The sequence below is a fragment of the Dromiciops gliroides genome, chromosome 3 (assembly GCF_019393635.1).
Source record: "Dromiciops gliroides isolate mDroGli1 chromosome 3, mDroGli1.pri, whole genome shotgun sequence".
NCBI lineage: Eukaryota > Metazoa > Chordata > Mammalia > Microbiotheria > Microbiotheriidae > Dromiciops > Dromiciops gliroides.
In genome coordinates this window covers 179,238,191-179,261,703 of record NC_057863.1, presented here as the reverse complement: position 1 = coordinate 179,261,703, position 23,513 = coordinate 179,238,191, and the positions used below count along the sequence as shown (strand labels likewise).

At 38.1% G+C, this 23,513-nt stretch overlaps 1 protein-coding gene across 2 annotated transcripts in view; it reads left to right on the top strand.

The window, feature by feature from the left end:
- Positions 1-23,513, top strand: part of RASA3 (RAS p21 protein activator 3) — a 294,331-nt gene that overhangs the window by 235,571 nt on the left and 35,247 nt on the right. For both annotated transcript variants that reach the window (XM_043994627.1, XM_043994626.1), the window contains exons 10-18: positions 6,064-6,220; positions 7,523-7,671; positions 9,419-9,533; positions 10,825-10,899; positions 14,119-14,242; positions 16,021-16,127; positions 18,327-18,404; positions 20,086-20,163; positions 22,600-22,673. In XM_043994627.1, the coding sequence (XP_043850562.1) occupies positions 6,064-6,220; positions 7,523-7,671; positions 9,419-9,533; positions 10,825-10,899; positions 14,119-14,242; positions 16,021-16,127; positions 18,327-18,404; positions 20,086-20,163; positions 22,600-22,673 (957 nt within the window). The remainder of the gene's footprint in view (positions 1-6,063; positions 6,221-7,522; positions 7,672-9,418; positions 9,534-10,824; positions 10,900-14,118; positions 14,243-16,020; positions 16,128-18,326; positions 18,405-20,085; positions 20,164-22,599; positions 22,674-23,513) is intronic.

Here is a 23,513-nt window from a genome sequence, read left to right as displayed (position 1 = left end):
TTTGGGGTTTTCTTGACAAAGATACTGAAGTGGTTTGCCATTTCCTTCTCCAGCTCATTTTATAGATGAGGAAACTGAGGCAAACAGGGTTAAGTGACTTGCTCAGAGTCACACAGCTAGAAAGTGTCTGAGATCAGATTTGAACTGACGAAGAAGAGTCTTTCTGACTCCAGGCCTGGCACTCTATTCACTGTTCCACCTAGCTGCCCCTTTTTATTCTTACTTGATACATAATTCTCATAAACTTGGCTAATCTGTTAAATAGTCTCTCAGAAAATTAGAAATTAGAAGGGCTGCTATAAAGATACACATTGACAGAAGCAAGAAGTAAGGGCTAACAACTTTACCAGAAGAGATGATACAGAAACCCCCCCCCCACTTGCCCCAAAAAGAGTTTTCAGTAAATTAAGTATAGCCTCCTAGAGGATATTTGATAGTAGGAGCAGACAGCTCTGCACATCTCAATAGTGCCTTAGGACACTATTTTTTAAACAACATACCACTTGTAAGTGGTGTTTGTAACCATTTATTCATTAAGGAAGCATCTATTGAGTACCTACTAGGAAGCAAGAAAATAAGCACTAATTAAGATCCCATGTATTAAGTGCCAGGCACCGTGCTAAGTGCTTTACAAATGTTATCTCACAACGGTCCTGGAAAGTAGGTGCTATTATTTTTGTAGGTCAGGAAACTGAGACTGACAGAGGCTAAGTATCACAGGAAATGTCACACAGCTAGTAAGTGTCTGAAGAAAGATTTGAACTGATGTCTTTCTGATTGTAGGTCCAGCACTCTAGCCACTAGGCTTCCTAGCTGCTTATTGTTCAGTCATATCCAATTCTTCATGACTCCATGGACCATGGGGTTTTCTTGGCAGAGACACTGAAGTGGTTTGCTATTAAGGCAGACAGGTTAAGTGGCTTGCCTAGGGTCACACAGCTAGTAAGTATCTGAGGCAAGATTTGAACTTGTCTTCCTGACTCCAAGGCCAATGGTCTATCCACTGAGCTATCTAACTGTCCCCCACCTTGCACATAGCATGTGTTTAATTGATGTTTATATTAAAAGGTATCAGTGAGTCAGATTGAGGAATGGCTTACATTCCAGGTGAGTTTGAATTTTGCTCAGCAGGAAATGGAGAATTGACAAAGAATTTTAGGGGTGACATGAGTCAAGATAAGGTTTTGGAAGGTTCATCTGGTGCTTAAGAAACAGTGTAGGATCAGTGTATAGAGTGCTAGTCTTGGAGGAAGATAACTTGGGCTCAATCCTGTTTCTGTTGCATACTACTCAAGTGAGCCCAAGGCAAGTCACTTAATTTTTCAGTGCCCCAGACAACTCACTAAGACCATAAGTGACAGAGCAGGTGCTAATCTGTATTCTTAGAGGGAGTTTCCTCAGGAGGAGTTCCCTATATCTATAAATGAAATCACAAAGGAAAGAAAAAGAAAGAAACAAAGAAAGGAAGGAAGAAACAAACAAGGAAAGAAACCAAAAAAGAAAGGAAAGAAAGGAAGGAAGGAAGGAAGAAAACATGAAAGAAAGCATGGGAAAAAAGAAGGAAGGAAGTAGGAAAGAAGGAAAGAAAAAATAAGGAAGGAAGGAGAGAAACAAAGAAACAATGAAAAAAGAAAGAGACAAAAGGAAAGGAAGGAAGTAACAAATACAGAAGGAAAGAAAGGAAGGAAGAATGAAAGGAAGAAAGAAGGAAAGAAGAAAAGGAAGAACAGAAGGAAGGAATGAAAGAAGAAAGGAAGGAAGAAGTAAGAAAGAATGCAAGGAAAGAAAAAGAAAGGAATTAGGAAAGAAAGGAATGAAGGAAGTAGAAAAGAAAGAAGGAAATGAAGGAAGAAGAAGGAATGATGGGAGAGGTCCTGTCTCCAAATTCAGTGATCTGTACTGTACTGTGAGACCAACTAGTTACTAAGGGGGTCCCTTTAAAATTGACATCTCTGGGGGGCAGCTAGATAGCACAGTGGTAAAGCACCGGCCCTGGATTCAGGAGTACCTGAGTTCAAATCCGGCCTCAGACACTTGACACTTACTAGCTGTGTGACCCTGGGCAAGTCACTTAACCCTCATTGCCCTACAAAAAAAACCAAAAAAACAAAAAAAAAAATACAAAAAAAAAATACAAAAAAAAAAAATTGACATCTCTGATCTTTTGAAATACATAGTACAGTTAAAAACATGAAACCTAACATATCCTCCAACACAAAGTAGCAGCATCACATTGGGGGAACTCCAACTGACCTCTGCTCTCTGCCTGCCTACTGTGGAAAGAGATTGGTGACATTTTATAACCAAGCCAAGGAAAGGAAAAAACCATTTCTGAGCTTGTTGAAACAGGCTTGGCTTTTACCTCAAGAAGTTGTGTGACTTTTGACAAGCTTGGCATCAATTGTTTGTGGTGAACAGAAAAGAAGAAGGAAAGAAAAGTACTAGGATGTGGTGGTTAGGAGGACTTTAGTGATCTTGGAGGCAGCAGTAGGAAGCCAGACTGCCCAGTGAGTGGGTGGTGAAGAAGTAGAGCTGCAGACTTTGTCTTAGACATTCTGTGATAAAATGAATGGGAGAATTAGGACTCTGGGTTATCAAGAAAAGATGAACTTTTCTTTGTAACTTGAGTTTGAGAGAGCAAGGAAATGTGTAATACATTCTAGAAATATTTCTGACCAAAATGGTTTAAATGTTGGGGTTTTTTTCCAAGTTTTGGTACATTAAAGGGTGTGTGTGTAAATCATCAGCTACAGTAAAACAGAACAATTTAGACAAGCTCAAAATTTGTTGTAATAGGATGCAATCAGTTATGAATGAGTATCCTGTTACATGTCAGTTCATTGTTGTTTTCAATTGTGTCCAACTCTTTGTGATTCCATTTGGGGTTTTCTTGGTCAAGATACTGGAGTGGTTTGCCATTTCCTTCTCCAGCTTAGTTTTCAGATGAGGAAACTGAGGCAAACAGGGTGAAGTGACTTTCTTTTCCACTTCCTTTCTTTCCTAATTCCTTTCTTTTTCTTTCCTTTCATTCTTAATCACTTATTCCTTCTTTCCTTCCTTCCTTCTTTCACTCCTTCCTTCTGTTCTTCCTTTTTTCCTTCTTTCCTTCCTTCTTTCTTCCCAGAGTCATACTGTTAATAAGTCTCTGAGGCAGGATTCAAACTCAGATCATCCTAACTCCAAGTTTAGTGTTGTGGTAAGATGCAGTTGGTCACAAATGAGTATCACTGATGCTGTGTTCCATGCCAGTAGCTGTGCTATTCATACAATATAATGAAGTGAGAGGCCGATTAGTGAAGGCAATAGAGTGCTAGCCTGAAAGGCAAGAGGAAATGCCTTTTTCTACTGGAGAAGGAAATGGCAAACCTCTCCAGTAGCTTTGCCAAGAAAACCCCATGGATGATAAGGTCCATAGGATCACAAAGATTTGGACATGACTGAACAACTGAACAACAAGACATCCTAAAAGGTAAATATAAGAAGGGAGGACATTTCAGGCGTACAGAGCAGCTTGTGTAAAGTTGAAGAGATCTATGCCATACAAACAAAGCAATGAACAAAGCAAACTTAAGATAGTGCCTGCTGCTGTGGCCATCAGTCAGCAAACAATCATTTATGAGTGCCTGCTGTATGGAGAGTGGAGATCCTACACTGTTGACAGAAAGGTGATGGTGGTGGTGGAATGTGGATACCAAAGATATAGAAAACATGAGCCCATTATTGGAGCTATAATCTAGTCGAGGGGAGAATTATTCATGTTATGTTTTGTATATTTATTGAGTATACTCTGGTTGTAATTATTGGATAAGATTTTACATTTCAATCCCATGAAGCCATTGACTGGAATGGGCCCATGTTACTGGATTTGCTCCAGGCTGAATTGATTATACCTTTCTAAAGAAACCCCCAGTCTTAACAACAGGACATTTGAGATATGTGTGTGTGTGTCATGCATGTATATACAAAAAAAAGTGTAGATGTGTGCCTTTTGTATGGTGGCCCATTTAAGTTTCTCATGCATACTCAGGCTTGTTTAGATGCCCCAGATACAAATCCCACTCAGAGAATTCAGACGTTTTTGTATGGAATGTTTAAACTGGCAGGCAAAGAGGAATTAAAGCAGTATCTTATAAAAATCACTTCGCATTAAAGAAGTCTAATGCTAAATGAAATGGGCCACATTAGGATAAGGGTGTAGGCAAAGGAAGAGGAGAAAGAACACAAATTACCACTAAAAATTACTAGACCCTAGAAAGTTTAACTGGATTACCTTTCCTCTAACAACAAAGATTGTTCTACAGTCATTAAAAGATTTAAAACTCGATTTGCTACTAGCTTATCTTCTTCTTCCTCTTCCTTTCGCCTACTCCTTTCCATCTTTTCTTCGCTCATCCTGCTTTTCTCCTTTCATTCTTCCTCTTCTCAACTTTACCTTGATTCACCTTGTCCTAATCTCTACTTTCTCTATCTCTTCCTTTCCCTTTTCTTCCTTTCTCTTCTTTTGAAAATAAGTAGGGGCAGCTAGGTGGCACAGTGAATAGAGTACCGGCCCTGGATTCAGGAGGACCTGAGTTCAAATCTGGCCTCAGACACTTGACATTTACTAGCTGTGTGACCCTGGGCAAGTCACTTGACACTCATTGCCCTGCAAAAATAAATAAATAGATAGATAAATGAATGAATGAATAAATAAATAAATAAATAAATATATGACTGCTGCTAGTAAAACTACCAGCAAAGCAATTGAGGAAACCAGAGAATCAACCCATTCCCAACCATAGATCTTCTAAGATGCAGAAGAATTTCCTTTGGGGACTGTCTGGGTCACTCCCTGTACTCTTCAGTAGTTCCCCCATGAAGAATGGTCAATAGCTAAACAATTGCCAAGTTTTGTCTACAACATCTTATATATCTATCTCCTCTTTACTGTTAACTTCTATTCTTTTTTTGTTTGTTTGTTTGTTTGTTTTTGCAGGGCAGTGGGGGTTAAGTGACTTGCCCAGGATCACACAGCTAGTATGTGTCAAGTGTCTGAGGCCGGATTTGAACTCAGGTCCTCCTGAATCCAGGGCCAGTGCTCTATCCACTGCGCCACCTAGCTGCCCCCATTACCTTCTATTCTACCATCACCATTCTAGTTGAGGTTCTCACCACTTCTCACTTGGATTACTCTACTAGCTTCCCTGCTTCCAGCCTCTCCCTTCTCCAAACCATCCTTCTCAAAGTTGCCAAAAGAATCTTCTTTAGGCTCAGGTCTACCATGTCACTCCAGCTCTAAACCCTACAGTGGTTCCCCATTACCTACAGGATAAAATATAATCTTCTTAACCTTCCATTTACTTATAACCCTCCACAATCTGGCTCCCACCTGCCTTTTCATCATTATTTCACACTATATCCCTTAGGGAACCCTATATTCTAACTATATGGGACTCTTAAACATCCCCCAGACTCACCATTCTCAACTTCTATTCATACCACCTACTCATGCTTATAATATACTCCTTCCTCATCTCTGCCTCCATCTCCTCCCATGATTAGATCCCAATATCTCAAATACATGTCCTCATTTTTGCCTCTCAGATACCTTATCTTCTTTCAAGACTCAATTCGTTTGTTCCTTCAGGAAGCCTTTCATGAGAATCCCACATAGCAGGGCTTTTTATTGACTCATTTTTCTTTTTATTTGTGTGTATTGTGGCCTCCCAGTAAAATGTAAACCCTCTGAGGGACTGTTTTCATTTTTTGTAGCTCCAGCACCTAGCACAAGGCCTTGCACCTGGGACCTGACTCATAAACATCTGATTAATTGAATTGAGTCAAATTATCCCCCCCCCTCCTCCAGTGTCAGTCCTTCCTTTGCAAAGGTATTCCTTCACTCAGGCACGTGGGGGCTAGGTTTGTTATTGTTGTTCATCCTTCCTTTTTTGAAGAGAACCAATGCTGCAGGCAAGGTTTACAAACTACTTTGTAAATGACTGAAAGTAATGGAACAGAATTTGAAGGTACCCACAGCTTTGAAGATATAACAAATACACATTTGATTTTTTTTCCTCTCTCCAGGTATTTCCTACAACCCAGAGATAATGGCAGTAAATCCTTGAAACCAGGTGACCTGGGCTCCCTAAGGTTAAATGTGGTTTACACTGAAGATCATGTATTTTCCTCAGATTATTACAGCCCTCTTCGAGACCTCCTGTTAAAATCTGCAGATGTTGAGGTAATTTGTTTGTATGGACTTTTGGTTTACCTACCAGTGACCTTTCTAAAATTGTCATAAACAGTTCTGTTTCTCATTCTCCAACCAACCAGAAGAGATGGAGCCTTTCTCAGATTGCCTCAACTGCTTCCTTTCCATATTTTTGATTTTCACCAAACATTTCTCTCTCCTTTCTTGTTTTTGTGCCCCACCAAGAGATCATTATCTGCCCATACTGGCTGTAAGGAAAGACACACCCAAGCCTTCTGCAGTTAGAACCGTTGATGTGAACCCACAGGCAATGTGTACAACTTCCTAATTTTGTGTTTGAATGTGAAAAAAAAAAAAGCAACCTGCTTTCTTTGCTTGATAAAACTTATTTTGTTTGGACTTAGAAAATGGAAGGTCCTGAGGCAAAGAAGACATGTATGACTGACACCTCTTTTTGTAGGCCATCTAATGAGTCAGTGCAGTCCAGGGACATTGAAAATATAATAACTGAATATGGTTTCCTCGGAAGATACATGTTTTGTTTTGTTTTGTTTTTTTTCATTTTCACCTGGAAGGTGTATTTATAGTGGCCGGAAATTGTAATACCACAGAAAGGGGTGGGGAAAGAGAAACTATTTAACTAGATTTTCATCATTCTCATTTCCCCGAAACCCTGATATTGAATATACCACCAACACTTTGATCATGAGGGAGATTTCAGATGCAGAGGGTTTTGTTTTTTAATTGCTGCCCTCTGGTGACTGGTAACACTGAATAGGAACTAAAAAATTCACTGAATTCCATGGAATTTTTTCACTAAAGCTGGAAGACACCTTTTGTCTTCATTCGGTCATTTCAGTTGACTCTTTGTAACCTTACTTGGTGTTTTCTTGGTAAAGTTACTGGAATGGGGTACCATTTCATTCTCCAGCTTATTTTACAGATAAGGAAACTGGACTAAACAGGGTTGAGTGACTTTCCCAGGGTCACATAGCTAGTAAGTATCTGAGACCAGACTCCAGGTCTAGAGTGTTACCTGCCCAGGAAGATCTGCCTAGAGATGGTGTAGGTAGGCAATTTTGTAGTTTGGGAAAGTGAGGTTGAGATAATGGTGAAGTGGCTTATCCAGGATCTCACAGTTCATCAAAGAGAAGGCTAGGACTAGAATCTTCATCAGGAGTTCTTTTCACAGGACTATATGGTGTTTGTCTCCCCTCCATTTCCCAGGGACACTCTTTGACTATCTCTGCAGGGGAATCTGACACAGGGCTAAGAAAATGTGATCTGTGGGGTGCTTGCTTTTTGAACATTCCCATCTCTCTTCCTCACTAGCCTGTGTCTGCGTCTGCTGCCCATATTTTGGGGGAAGCATGTAGAGAAAAGCACGAAGCGGCAATCCCACTTGTGCGCCTCTTCTTACACTATGGCAAGATTGTGCCTTTCATCAGCGCCATTGCCAATGCTGAAGTGAAGAGGACTCAGTGAGTATCAAATACCTACTCCCACTTACCAATAAGAAAAAAGAAAAGAAAATCCCAACATTTCAGAATTGAAACAAGATAGCTTATATTACCATTGCAGTGCTTTAGGATTTATAAAGTACTTTGTTCACACACCACACACACACACACACACACACACACATCTCATGATATTGGTGATGCAGGTGCCATGACACTCCCATCCTACAGATGTGGAAACTGAGACTCACAGAGTTTTAAAGAGCTGGCCCCCAACCCCACAATTCCTCTGTGTCAGAAATGGGATTCGAATCAAATTTCCTCATTCCAAGTCCAAATCTCTTTTTATTCTATTACATGGGTTTTGGAAATCGACAGATATGAACAATCATACTAAAGGAAAAAATTGAAAAGCTTGTACTTTCCTATGCTTTGGTAATCGGATGACCACAAAATAATCATCATAAATACTCATGGCATCATAAATTTAGTGGGAAGGGACCATAGTGATCATTTAGTCCAGCTCCCTCATCTTATATCTGAGGAAACTAGAGGCCAAGAGTAAAGTGATTTCTCCAAGGTCACACAGCTAGTTTATTTTGTGCTTGACGAAAGAAACAAAGAGATAATAAATAAAACAGCGGACATGAAAAAATATAGTCAAAGTGTAGACTTTTTTCCTTTTATAACCACATAGTATTTTTTTACTGTCCATTTTTTTTATTCAGGAAACTATTAGATGATATATAGTTATCTTGGGAACTTGTTGCTTTAGAGGTCTGAGTTCAGCTCCCCTCACCATTGTATCCTTTCATCAGCCTAAAGATGAAAGTGGTAACCAGAAATTACCTCCTTTAGATGTAGTTGTTAAGTTGTCTGTGCATCTCAGGCTATAGAAGTGCTCAGAAAGGATTTTGAAGATAAAGTAAGAGAGGTAGAGGAAAAAATGGAAAGAGAAATGAGAATGATTCAGGAGGGTCATGAAAAAAAGTCAACATCTTGAAAAGCCAAATTGGCCAAATGGAAAAAGCTCACTGAAGAAAGAAGTCTGTGCAAATGGAACTGAAGATTGGTGGAAATGTATTACCTTCAGAGCAAGTTAGTCTTCTGGTTACTGAACGCTGCAGCAGGTATGATTGGCAAGTAGGAGGCAAAGACTACTTTGCCCACAGGGTACACATGGTACTACAAAAGACAGTTCTAGAATGTTCCATATTTACTAAGGCTAGCACAGAGCAGTTTGTTTTCTGTAGGATTTTGTGATGCCTTTCCTCTTTTGGTAATACAACATTCACAAAAGAAAACAGTTGGTAAGTAGGCAGTGGCCAAGATTATTACCTTCCCTCATGATCTGAGAAAAACTGGTGAATTTCTTACACGGGAAAAAAAAATCTATAGGAAGATCAAAACACCTAGCTGTAGCATCAACAAATGGAGCTGAAAATGTCTTTTTAAAAATCTGAAATAATGGGGGCAGCTAGGTAGCACAGTGGATAAACCACCGCCCCTGGATTCAGGAGGACCTGAGTTCAAATCTGGCCTCAGACACTTGACATTTACTAGCTGTGTGACCCTGGGCAAGTCACACCCGCCCAAATCTAAAATAATAATTACCAGTACTGAATGATTTTTCTCAGCAGCCCTCCCTCAGATATAGGGGTATTCACAACCCAATCTTGGACTCCTTCAGTTGCAATTTTTTTCTCTCTCATTGTTTTTGTTTTTGTTTAAGGAGAGGATGAAATTACAGAAATTTGTTTATTTCCAGAGACCCAAATACCATTTTCAGAGGAAATTCTTTAACATCCAAGTGCATTGATGAGACAATGAAGCTGGCAGGAATGCATTATCTTCAAGTTACATTAAAGCCAATTATAGAGGAGGTAAGACCGTTTGCCTGAAGGACCTTCTAAGAGTGATTATTGATGGGTTTTGTCATTTTAGCATTGTTAAATGGAAAGTGGGGATTTGCTTGAAAACTCCAGAAGACATTAAAATCCTGCTCTTCCTCCAAGGTTAAACTCAGCTGCCACTTCTTTCCTTCATGAAACTTTCCTTGATCTTTCTAATTAATTTTTTTCTTTCCACAAATCTTTCTAGAGCCCTTTGTCTGGATCTCTCTTCCACCCTCCCCCTCCCCATCCTTGTACTATAGATATATCCTTAAGCCCTCTAGATGAATGGAAGTTCTTTCCAGGCAGGATTGGAATCCTTTTAAAATTCTTGTATTTTTATTACCTAGCACACAGCTCTACATACAGTTGGCATTTAATAAACATTGTTTAACCTTGGATTTGTATCTCATTTATTTTTCACTATAGTGGCAGAGCTGGACTTCTGTTAATGAAAAGGAAGTTTCCCTAAGAGTCTGACAAAAATTTGTGCCACTTTTCCCATGTTTGGGAAAATTCACTTTAAAAAAATATTCAACCTCATACAGAATGAACTAATACTAAAAATCTCATTGTCATTAACAAGGACTCCCACTCATTCTGCATTCTTAAAGCAGTATGGCTACTGCTAGATATCTTTTGCAGCTGTTTCATGTGGTGACTTTTTATTATCTCTCCAGTACAATGCCATTGTTCTCTTCCCAGGGTAGTAATTGAGTGACAAATTTAGATCCTGTATTTCCTTTCCAAGTGAATCAGCACTTTCCTACCTAAACTGTTAACTGTGATAACTTGTCAAGAAGTATTTCCCCCTTGAGTGATTTTACCAAATGATCCTTTAGCACATGAAGTAGCATATTAAGTGACATTCTGCCTTGAGCAATTAGAGAAAAAATCATTTTCAAAATGGGGTTTAGTTATAATGGAACAGAAAGTGTTATCCACATTTGGCAAATCTTAACCATGTACCAGCTGTTCCATAGCAGTGTTGGGGTTTTAAGCTGTATAGATAGGTGATGGAGGAGACTACAGGTATAAAAATTAGTTTCAACCTGTTAGCCTGAGAAGCTGCTTATTTGTAGGTGAGTGAGTCAGATCCCTGGAAAAACCCTGATTATACTTGCTTAAATCTTCCCTTGGAAGAAGTGAAACGGCCAATTGAATTGTGTGATGTGAATATTCCTATGTGTCTGCCATAATACCGAGTATCTGTGAAGCTCACCCTCCTTCTATATGCTTGATAATCTCCTTATGGAGTCATTAGTGCAAATGTTCTTTCCAGATATGCCAAGTCCACAAACCTTGTGAAATTGATCCGGTAAAGTTAAAAGATGGAGAGAACCTGGAAAACAATATGGTAAGACATTACTCCCCTTACTTTTTTCCCCTTCCATACACACATTTTGTAATTGAAAATCCAATCTCTTAGGTATTAGTTTTTTGGTATTAGGACAATTTATGGCCTCTTATTTTACTATGAGTGGTGAGTCTAGGTAGAGGGTGGTTCCAAGTTATGTTGGGAAGGAATAATCACTTTTGGAGAACTGGTTATTTTGGGAGGATGCAAATTGAAATATTTTTTTCTTCTAGCCAAGTTTTGTTTAATTAGCTCTATTTTTTCTTTTATAAATTTTCCTATCTCAGAAATGTTTCCCTTTGTCATTTCCTCATTTTCTTCTTTTTCTCAGTTGATTATTGATTTCCTAATATCAATTCCTATAGACAACCCTATTAATCTTCTATCTTCCATGTATGGTACCACAATGTCCTTTTGCATTCTCTTCTGTTATTCTTCATTTCTAAACTGTTGTACTATGTCCAATTCATTTACATCAACACGCCTTTTAAACCTGTGTAATTTGTCCTTTTTTTAATTAGCCATACAAATGAAATTAATCAAACCAGATAGTCTTTTCCTGTTTCTCAGAATTCTTTCCTTTTTTTCTCCTTCCTCTCTTTCTCCCTTCCTTTCTTCGTTTGGGGAGGGATCATAATATAGTGGAAAAAGTGATGGGTTCTAGAACCAAAGGACTTGGACACAAATCTCACATCATTGCCTGTTACCTGTGTGACCTGTTATGTATATACATATTGTCTTCCACAGTAAAATATAGCCTTCTTGAGGGCAAGAACTATTTTATTTTTATCTTTTTTTCATTTTAATTAATTTAATTTATTTTTATTTTATTTATCATACTTTATTTTATATTTTATCTTTTTTATCCCCAGCATGATTAATAAATGCTTATTGATTGAATGATTGGCTTAACCTCCCTGAGCCTCAGCATTCTCATCTGTAAAATGAAGAGGCTGGATTAGATGACCTCCAAGATTTCTTCTAAGCTTCTGCTTTATGATTCTACCACCTTCCCTTCTTTCCGATATCTATTTTCAATCCTATTGTTCTAACCCTTCACCCTAAACTCTTAAGACTTGAGCATCATTCCTCCTCTTCCTTTCTAAATTTTACTTTCTTTAACTCACATATATTCTCTAGTGCATGTTTCAATTACCATTTTATATTCTAATCATCTTTGTATGTATGTATCTTATGTCCGAGTTAGACTTTATGGACCACTTATTTCCCCAGTACCTCTCACTGTGTTTCGTACACAATCCCAGCTTAATAAACATTTGCTGAATTGAATTGAAATTGAATTCACCTTACTTTTAAAAGGCTCTATCTCCGTTTGTCCTTGTCCTTTCCTCAGATTTTTGCTTTCACTTTTTTTCGAATTCTTCTCTTTTATCATAATCCTTTGTTCTGTCTGTACTGATGACTTAAATTCTCAGTTCTGTTATCATTATCATCACCATTATTATTCCTTAGTGCCTAATATCTGGAGGGGTCATTACAAATTCCTCTTCATAAAAGCTTCCAATGATTAGTTCATTCCTTAAGGGATTAAATGTCCCTCTCCGTTCACAGATGTCCTTCATTTCTCATACCGTAATAATTTTTAAAAAAGGAAACCCCTTTTTCCATTCATCCCCAAAACATTTTCTTTATGATTCATTGGCGCAAAGGTAATATCCTATTCACAGATGAGGAACCTGAAGGGCAGAGAAAGTGATTCTTCCTGAGACACATAGTATCGGAGGCAGGTCTCAGCAACCAGGTTTCCCAACACCTGCCCCGTTGTTGCATTTGTCTTTTAGCATAGATGGTTATCCTGAGAGGAGCGGGAGTGTATCTTTTTTCCCCCCACATACTCTTCAGTGAATAGTGATTGCCATTATCATATAATTACATTTGCCTGCTTAGCTTCTATGTGCATTCAGAAAGTAGAATGCTGATTTTCTGACATGGGTTTTGAGGTCATGACTATCAAGTATCCTGATGCTACTTTGTATTTCTCTATCAGGGAATAAACACTACCCCAAGTTAAATTGGAGAGACCAAAGCACCAGGGTCTTAAAACTGGCATTTCCTGATGAGGCACTCGGGTGGCTTCAAACATGCTGACTACTTTAGGGAGGCGATCTCTGAGTGGATGCAGTGGGCTTCCTCCACTCCCTTCATTTGCTTTTTATTTCCTAGGCCTTAACCCATATTAGCAGGGGCTCTGGGCTTTGAATCAGAAGGCTTTGGGCTACTCCCTGCCCAAGTTCACTGTGACTATGAGTAAGTCACTTACCTTCATAGTTCTGATATTCTCCATTTGAGGGGCAGCTAGGTGGTGCAGTGGATAGAGCACTGGCCCTGAAATTAGGAGGATCTGAGTTCAAATCTAATCTCAGACACTAACTAGCTGGGCAAGTCACTTAACCCCATTTGCCTTAAACATCTGGGGCCACCTCTAGTCATCTTGATGTATATCTTGCCACTGGACCCAAATGGCTCTGGGGGAAAGAGTGAAGTTGGTGAGTTTGCACAACCCTCGCTCACTTAAATCCAATTTACTGTAAGTCACGACATCACCCCCTCGATGTCATGGTCCTTTTGGAGAATGAAGGACAAACAGCAAAAATCCTCCATTTGAGAAATGGGGATAAGAGTACCATTGGGGTAATCATAATAATAGAATTTATTTCAAGCTTTAAGCTTTTCAAAGCACCTCGTGAACACCTCATTTTATCTTCATAACAACCCTCTGAGGTAGGTTCTGTTATTAAGAAAACTGAGACAGGCAGCAGATAAGTGATCTACCCAGGGGCACACAGCTAATAAGTGTCTGAGGTTTGACTTGAACTCAGGTCATCTGACTCCAAGTCCAATATGACTCCGAATCCACTGTGTCACCTATCTGGGTAGCATGGGGAAAAAGGCTCCATATTTGGAGTCAAATGACCTGGGTTCTATTCCTGCCTTTGATACTTACTCACTGTATCACTTTGGCCAAGTCACTTGGACCACATGTTTCTCAGTTTAAACACTTCAGTTCAATAAGCATCGATTAAGCACCTACTGTGTAGAAGGCAAATATTCTAGGTTCTGGGGATACAAAGGCAAACGGGGAAATGGTGGGGATGATGAAAGAGACATTCACTAAGGTCGGTTTCTGCTCCAAATCCTTTGAAATAATATTTGGTACATGACAGTGAAATACTTGAATCGATTTGAAATGTGTTGCAGGAAAACCTGAGGCAATATGTTGATCGCATCTTTAATGTTATCACGAAATCTGGGGTAAGCTGCCCAACCGTCATGTGCGATATTTTCTTTTCACTGAGAGAATCAGCTGCCAAACGATTCCAAGGTGAGTTTCTTATATCCTTTGATATCGTTATCCTGATTAAAAATAATTCCATTCCCACCTTTGGTAATTATCTTACTATCTGCCATGTCTCCCAATTCTAATGGTGACTTGAAAAAGGCTGATCCTACATAAAAATAGAGAAAACTGTTTCAAAATTAGATAACTAGACTAGCCTCAATATGACAGACAGGTCAATTTACCTTTGCAGGGGTTAGGTGGAGCCAATTTATCCTTTTTCCTAGTATTTCCCTTAGTAATATTTGCTCTTGTCTTCTTTTTTTTGGATGCACTTAAAAAAGACAAGGCCCCCGGTTCCCTGGGACCATTAAAATATTCCTGGCACTTTCCTCATAGGGTTGGAACCTATGCTGTGTCTTGGCCACCCTTCAGTTCAGATAACTTGCTTCTTTTGGTGTTCTCCCTTGGAATTTCCTCAGCAGTATCTTCTTGCTGTCAGTTGAAGGCATTGTGTTTGCAATGTACACCCTTCCATTGAAGTAGATCTCTACAGGGAACTGCCTTTCCAAGGAGAGTAAAATGGGTACTCTGGAAAAATGTTTATTATTTCATCCTGTCAAAATAGCACAGTGAAAGGGGAAGGAAGGAGGAGAAAGAGATATTTCTGACTGGGTCCAATGACAATGCTTAAGAAACTGATTTGTCATGGTCTTGCCTTACTGTATGATACTTAATAAGTCATCTTGCATTCTTCTCTATCCAAGTTTCTCCATTAGTTCAAGAGAGGAGATGATTTAACTCTAAGAGCAGAGGCAATATATGTATCCGTTGTAATAACTTTGAACATAGTGGGTTGCTTTGTGTGGCACTTTGAAAACATACCTGAAGGGTCCTGGATCATTAAAAGCAATATTCATAAAAGTGCTAACAAATTCAAGGAGATCAAAGAGATCTCCTTCCATTTGCAAGTTGAGGTGCCTCCCAAATTCTACCCTATCTTTTATTCCACAAAATCATGTGTGTCGGAATCCTGCAGTCCATATTACAGGTGGGCCTGCCTCTATATTTATCACATGGACACCATAAATAATGTAACCCCAGCAACAGAACCCTTTAGTACCAGGTCAAATTACTTCTGTTGCTCTAAAAATTGATACCTTTGGAAACCCTTGGTCTTTCCTACTCTACTTGACAACAGCATGACTATCCATCCCTTCTATGGTAAGGGTTTAGGTTTATTAAATGCAATGTACCTAATCTAGCTATAGACAAGCTAACTTGTTTTAATCTTTTTTTTTTTTTTTTTTTTTTTAGTGAGGCAATTGGGGTTAAGTGACTTGCCCAGGGTCACACAGCTAGTAAGTGTTAAGTGTCTGAGGCCGGATTTGAACTCAGGTACTCCTGACTCCAGGGCCGGTGCTCTATCTACTGTGCCACCTAGCTGCCCCCTTGTTTTAATCTTTTAAAAAATGTATTGACTCTATTAGATAACTAAAGTACCTCTCAGTGCTGGTGAAGAGATAAGTTGCCTCATGGGTTCTAGGATCCCAAAGGTTAACTTCTAAGGGCAAGTGGATATTCTTTTCCACACAAATGGAAGGCAGCAAATGGTTATTTATTAGGGACACCCCTCTTGCATCCCTGATGCTGCTCCCAAAAGATAATGCTTTCTCCAATAAGAACTTTTGATTTTAAGATCATGCTTAGGTCAGGGACACCTGCTGTATCCAAACTGTATCTGGTTCACCAAGTAACAAAAAGTTCCTTCAATTCCTGCTATCTTCCAGAATCCAGGATGAAATTACTTTTCTTGGTTACAGGTGACCTGGATGTAAGATATACTGCTGTGAGCAGCTTTATTTTCCTGAGATTCTTTGCTCCTGCCATCCTTTCACCAAACCTTTTTCAGCTCACACCTCATCATACGGTAGGTGTTTTGGGAAGCTTTTTTTTTCTCTTTTTCCTATCATGTCAGACCTTTTCTGTAACACAGATGAGATTGAACTCCCTGCCAAGTTCTCTGTGTTCTATGTTAGCAGATAGAAGATTGAGATGTAAAAATGACCATTTGCAGGAGTCAGATATCAGCCCATTACAGAATGGATTATGAATATAACAAATACCTACTATTTAATGGCTGAATAAAGATAGCTTGCAGCATGGAACTTATCTGCCCTTGGATTTTAGCTTTCACCAGCTCTAAAGCTCTTGACGGCTTAGCATCTTGACATAAAAATGAGAAACTGGAGTCTACTTCCTGTTACCACTGGAATTTTTCCAAGGGAGAATCAAAAATTTAGAAGCACACACACACATATGTGTGTATGTATCTCCACATATTTTCCCCACTGGAAACATAAATTCACTCAACAAGCTAGATGTTATGAGGGAAAGAAAAATGAAAAAGAAAGGGTCCCTGTTCTCATGGAACCTGCTGTCATATACAGAACTCCCTTCACATTAAAACCACAAAGCCATTTGAATATTACAAGGTAAACTGAAATAGCAGACCATCATCTGGAGAGATAAGTAGAAGTTTTGTACAGTTCCCAGGTGGATCCTGTAACCTGGAAGAAGCTCTGTGTAATGTGTTTCCTTTGGAAAATAGGGAATAGTGAGTAGTCACATGAGTGTCAAAATTCATTTACAATATTCTGGTTCTAAATATAGCACCATGGATATTTCATTTATGTTGTTTATGCATTTTTTTCTGGGTCCTGACTTGTGATTTCAGTTTCCCAGAGAGGAAGCTCCCTCTACCAAGGAACATCTATAATTGCTTATGCAACTTAAATTACATAAGATAGTTGCCTAGGTGATTTGACTAGGTTGAATCAGCCAGTATGCAGGAGGGTGAGACTTGAACCTAGGATTTCCTGATTCCTCAGGCTAGCTTTGTTTCCAATCCACCAGGATACTGCTCTTGTATGCACACAACAAATACATTATATATTTTGATATTTATGTGTTTGGATCTATTTTTAAGGCATGTGTATTTCTGTACAATTTAAACATTTGACCATGTGAGTACTTGACTCAGTTTATATAAATTTTGATGAGTCTCATCTCTAGCGTCAGTTCTAACTACAGTTATCTTTTCCACATTGTGACTTTAACTAGCACAGTTTTCCTATATTGCAGGTTGGGATAAAAAATTAAATGGGATTTTGGGGGAGTTTTGTGGAAGCCTCAGATGACACACAATGGCCAGCAGAAGACACAGAAAAAGTTTAGAAACTCAGAAATGCATAGCAAATATGTATAGTATTATATAACATCAACATATTTTATCTTCTAATACCACAATAATTCAGACTTCTCTGGTACAAAGGGAGTACCAAAAAATTTTACATGGATTTTTCCAGATTGAGGGAGTGCTGTACCCCTAATCTCTGTGATGTGGAAGGCATAACTGTAGTTTGTTGTTGTTGTTGTTTAGTTGTTCAGTCATGTCTGACTCTTCATGATCCCTTGGATGATGACACACCAAGCCCTTCTATCCTCCATTATGTCTAAGTTCATGTTTATTCTTTCCATGGCATTATTTGTCCATCTTGTCCTCTGCCATTCCCTTTTCTTTTTGCCTTCAATCTTTCTGAGCATGTCTTTTCCAATGAGTTCTGTCTTCTCATTATGTGGCCTAAGTATTTAAGTTTCAGCTTCAGTATTTGACCTTTCAGTGAATAGTCTAAAATAATTTAAATACTGACTGATTTGATCTCCTTGCCATCCAGGAGACTCTCAAAAGACTTCTCTAGTACCCCAATTCAAAATCACTGATGCTGTGGTGCCCAGCTTTCCATACTCTCATAGGTATACCGTGGTAATGGAAAAACCATAGCTTTCTTTGACTATACAGACCTTTATCGGCAAGATGATGTTTCTGCTTTTTGGTATGCCCTCCAGATTTGCTGTAGCTTTTCTTCAGAGGAGCAAATCTCTTTTCATCTCATGGCTATAGGCACCATCTGCAGTGATCTTTGAACTCTATAAAATCTGACACACTGTTTCCATTTCTTCTCCCTCTATTTGCCAAAAAGTGATGGAACCGTTTGCCATGAATACTGTATACTTTGTATTAAATTTGGACCAAAGTATAATGTTTATGTTTTCTTACCTTTGCTAGGACCCACAGACTTCTAGAACCTTGACACTTATCTCCAAGACTATACAGACCCTGGGCAGTTTATCCAAATCCAAATCTGTAAGTCTATTATCACCCCCCCCCCACCACCCACTTTGTTAGAACCTCTTTGCTTTCTAAAAAGTAAAACAATCAATTGGCATTTTAGTACTTTGTTCCTGTAATGAGCGCCAATTATCTCTCTCTAGGTTATATTTGTAAATCTGTAAGATAGCCAGACCTCACTGATTTTTTAGCTTGCTTTGTTCCCCATGGCAGAGAAAAAGATTATTCAGAATTTAAGATTTAATGCTTCATTCACTTCACCTCTAGTACTAGTAGAGCTGTCCCTAGGAGTCAGGCTCATTGGAAAGAGTATCCTGGTCCTAGGCTCTGGGAAACCACTTGTTGCTTGGCCACAGCATGGAGGAGGGGGAGGGAGAAGGTATCATTTCATATTAAACATCAAACCGTTATGCACTTACTAGGCCCATAACCATGCCCATTGTCATCAAGGTAAGGAAGGTAATATTTCTTGCCCCTTCTACCCATGCCACTGAAACAGTTATTCTTTTAAAATTCGTCTATAAAACAGCCCTTCAAATTCATTTTAACCTGCGTTCACACACACACACACACATTGTATACACATAGGGGTAGGATTTTATTTGGGGGGAGGGGAGGAGACAAAATATTTGTTGCTTTATTATTTGCCCCAGGCCATCACTGTCAATCCCACACCAGGAATAGATGTAAGACTGGTGGTATTTAGGAATATTCATTCTTAATTTTCAAACAACAACAACAATAATATAAAACTTGTTAGGAAATGTAGGTAAAGGTAGACTTTGTTAAAAATAACCAGAGGCTAAAAAGGGGATAGATAGCATCCTAGTCTACTCTATCCTGCACTTTTCCAAAAAGCATGAGGCATGAGTCAAGTCCTTGTTATAACTAGTTCAGCAAACAATTTTTATTTCGGGTTCATTTCAGAGTGTTAATGGGCCCTTGCTCTCCTCTGCTCTGTTCTTTATAGCATTATATGAAGTGGTCAGGCTCTAAATGAAATTAAACTTACTGAATCACAAGGAATACTCAGCTACCATTTAATGGCAAATCCTTTTAGTCCTTCTCAATGTGAGATAGAAGACTTTTTTTAATAGCAAAACGTCCTGTAAGCAGTGACTTGTCACATTCTCCATTTACTCAGTCTTCCCCAAATTTTATTGGTTTGGAAAAGGTCTACAATGTTGCAAAGAACTTCAAATGGTGTCATGTTTTAAAAAATGCATTTTTTAAAAAAATTGCATTACATTAGATCACTAAAAGTAATTATTTTTTTAAAACCACTTTTAAATATTGTGGTTTTAGCTAATAGAGGAATATTCCCATTTTTGAAAATTTTACATATGGAAATCCGTAATTTAAAAAAATCAAAGGATTTTAAAAAAATTTAAAACTAAAGGATTTGTTTATAGGATTCCTTTAAGTATTTCTCCCAGAACTATTAAAAAAAAAAAGATTTCAATTTATACAAACTTGATGAATATGCAAATTTTAATACACTTCCGTAAAGTGCTAAACTTCATATAATAGCAGTTTGTTAGCTATTTATTTACTCAATGGTTTTTTAAAGTGAGTAACTATCTCTCCCTTTCTCTTCTCTACTTTTCATTTCTAAATTGTATAATTGGAGCCTTCTGATTATTCAGATTTTTAGGGGTAAGCCAAGACCTATTATATCATAACTGTTTTGTTACAGGCCAGTTTCAAAGAATCTTACATGGCTACATTCTATGATTTCTTCAATGAGCAGAAATATGCTGATGCAGTAAAAAATGTAAGTAATAAAATCAATCAATCAATAGTTATTTGGGTATTTTTGCATTTTAAATATGCATATATTTGCATATATACATATATATTTGTATATACATATACACGTGCATATCTCCACCCACCTACCCCTGCCCTATCTCATACTTTTCCTGTCCTGGGTCCATTTCTGACTTCTGACTCAATTTTCAGCTTCCTCCTTGCCCTTTCAATTTTTATTACAATTTTTTTTCCCTTTTTACATCCCTCGGTCTTTTCCCCACTCATATTTTCATGATATCACTGCTTTCTCTTCTTTCCCTGCTCATTTTCCTTGAGATCATTACTTCTAATTGTCACTAGCCTTACCCTACTCTAGTCCTTGGTCCCTCCCCTCCAAACCTATTACCTTCTGCTTCTGTGCTTTTATGTTAATTACAAAATATTACATGTTTGGATAATTTCTCATTAGAGAAATAGTGGTCTGGGATGTTTCTCAGGACTATAATAACATATCTGCCAAAAATATTGAGCTTCTCACTGTGGTTTTTCTGAAGGTCAAATGAGCCTCTCCCCTGCCCCCTAAAGTTCAGCTTCTGGCATTTTAACAAAAAATAGTAGAAGACAAGTCTACTATTTAATTTAAATGGTATGAACACCCCAATAGAAAGGGAAAAGGACCATGCAGTAGATTAAAAAAGTAGAATCAAGCAACGTTTTAATTACAGGAAATTCATTTAATGCAGAAAAACATGCATAGAGTTCAATTAAGAGGCTGGACTTGAATTTATCATATTATTTCTTTCTTGAGAAATCAAAATGACATTGCTCTTACCTGAAAATGTCAAATCCTAACTAGAAAACATTCAGAGAAACAAGGGGATTTTGTAATCCTTAATTATTCAAATTATTCAAAACTTGATTACTAAAAAATCTTTTTTAAAGAATATACATCAAGCAAAATAGGTTAAATTTATAAAAGTTCATGGTTTTGTTAGAAGAAATTGGTAGCTATAGATAGATAATTGAAAGAAATCTCAATACCCTCCTTTCATAATGTGAGAGAGAACTTAATAGACAACTCAGTTGACAAGCACTTACAAAGCACTATGTACCAGTTACTGTACAGAGTCTTCAAGAGGAAGGGGAAATGCAAATGTGAAAGCCAGAGACTCTTTGCCCTTAAAGACCTTATATTCCAATGGGAGGGTGCCGCATATAAAAGGGAGTGGTAATCCATGGAAGGAGTTTTGGTCTAAACAGTCATGGGAATTATGAAGAGTCAGAGGAGAGTAGATTGTCATGCCCTTTCCAATAGAGGTGCTAGTACTGATTTGACAAATGTACCAAAAGCAAGAGGTAGAAAGGGACTCGAGATGAGATAAGGAATCGCCTTTTTTTTTTTTTTTCATGTACACATACAGTGCTTACAAAAATTCATTATGTGTTTGGTCATAGATAAGTCCTAAGTAAATTTAGAAAAATGGGCATTTTATTTGCTTTATTTTAAGACCATGATAAAAATAAAACTAGAATTAAATGATTCTAGAATTAAATAGAATAGAAAGAAAATTCTGAAATAAAACTAGAATTAAATAATGATCATATGTTCAAAAGGCATAGGCCTACAATGAAATTTTTTAAGTGACTAATTTTTAAATTCCTTTAAGTTTAGCTTTTGATTAGAAACAATTTTGAATGTTTTTCTCTCCCCTTCTAAAAACAAACAAATACAAACTTAACTGTGGGTTACTACTCAATTATAATGATAGGGACACTTATCATTACAAACAGCCAAAATACCAGAAAAAAATAAAGGTTTAGAAAGTTAATTTAGGGCACTGGGGAAGTCAGAGTAGCAATGAAAAAGAAAACTTTTTTGATAGGCAAGATATTTTGATTTCAGGGGTTCAGGAAGACCCCAGCCCCCAAAAGCTATCTGTAGATCACCTATAAGACTAAATTCCCCAACTATCTTAAATTCCCCAATTAGATATCTTAGATTAGATATCTTAAATTAGATTAAATTAAACGAGAGATCTTAAATTCCCCAATTAGAAATGTAGTCCTTTGTCTCCCTCTTAAAACAGAAATGCTCAAAAAGAGCCCATACTTCATTTTTATTAGCTTTTTACACCTCACTGTGAATCAGGATGTTGTTTCACTTCCTTCAGAGTAGGTGACCTTAGAGGCAGAGGTTACTATGTTTCAGACACCATGCTGAGTACAAATAGGGTCCCTGACCTTCAGGAGTTCCCATTCTGGTAGGGGAGTCAACATGGCAACAGCTACGTACATACAAAATGTGTACAATGTGAATGGGAGGTGATCTCAGAGGGAGGGCAAAAAGATTTCCTACCTCTCCTTTTGTGTAACTGGGTAAATTCATCGTTATAAACAATCTAAACCGGTGTCTTTCTTCTTCCTTCCTGCCTTCCATCTGGACATTTTCCTATTTAAGTTCTTAGATCTGATTTCATCCTCTGGAAGAAGAGACCACAAGAGTATAGAACAACCTATATTACTTAAAGAAGGGTAAGGTTATATTTATTACAAAGTGGAAATTCTGAGACCTGGGGCAGGAGGGGAGAAAAATCCAAGACACTCGCCTTTGTCCTTTCGGCTTTTACTAATATCATTTTGCTTGATTTCCACTTTTAATGTTTCCTTTTTTAAAAAAAATATTCAATTTTCCTCTTGTGCCTAGAAATGACAGCTCTCCAATTTGCCTGGCTACAGTTAATGCAGAATTAATTAATAAACCATGAAATGCCCAAAGCCAGAATTCTGGTGTGGAGGTTTTCCAAGCTATTGCACAAGCCAAGGGAAAATCTGGAACCACAAAACAATAATTTATAGAGATCATTGTTTTAAGCCTTTAACCAAACCCAAGTAGGAAAATCAACTGTCAGCTGATGGAACTCAAAGCTAGCAGTAATAATTTAAATCTGCAGGGGCAGCTAGGTGGCTCAGTAGATAGAGCACTGGCCCTGGAGTCAGGAGGACCTGAGTTTAAAGCTGGCCTCAGACACTTGACACTTACTAGCTGTGTGACCCTAGGCAAGTCACTTAACCCCAATTGCCTCACCAAAAAAAAAAAAAATTGCAGATTAATTCCCTGAATGTATTTTGTCCAACAGCTCCTAAAAAACTATCAATAATCTATAATACCTACAATCCTATGGTCCCTGTTATCATAAAAAGTTTTCTTTTATATTCAGTCCACATTCTTGAGATACAGCCCTTACCTGCCTTCCACTGGGAAAAGGTGTTGATGTCTGGACTTAGAGGCTTTTAACTAGAAGTTCTTAACTGGGGAGTGGAGGGGAATCCATGAATTTGGTTTTTTTTACATATTCTGATAACTGCATTTCA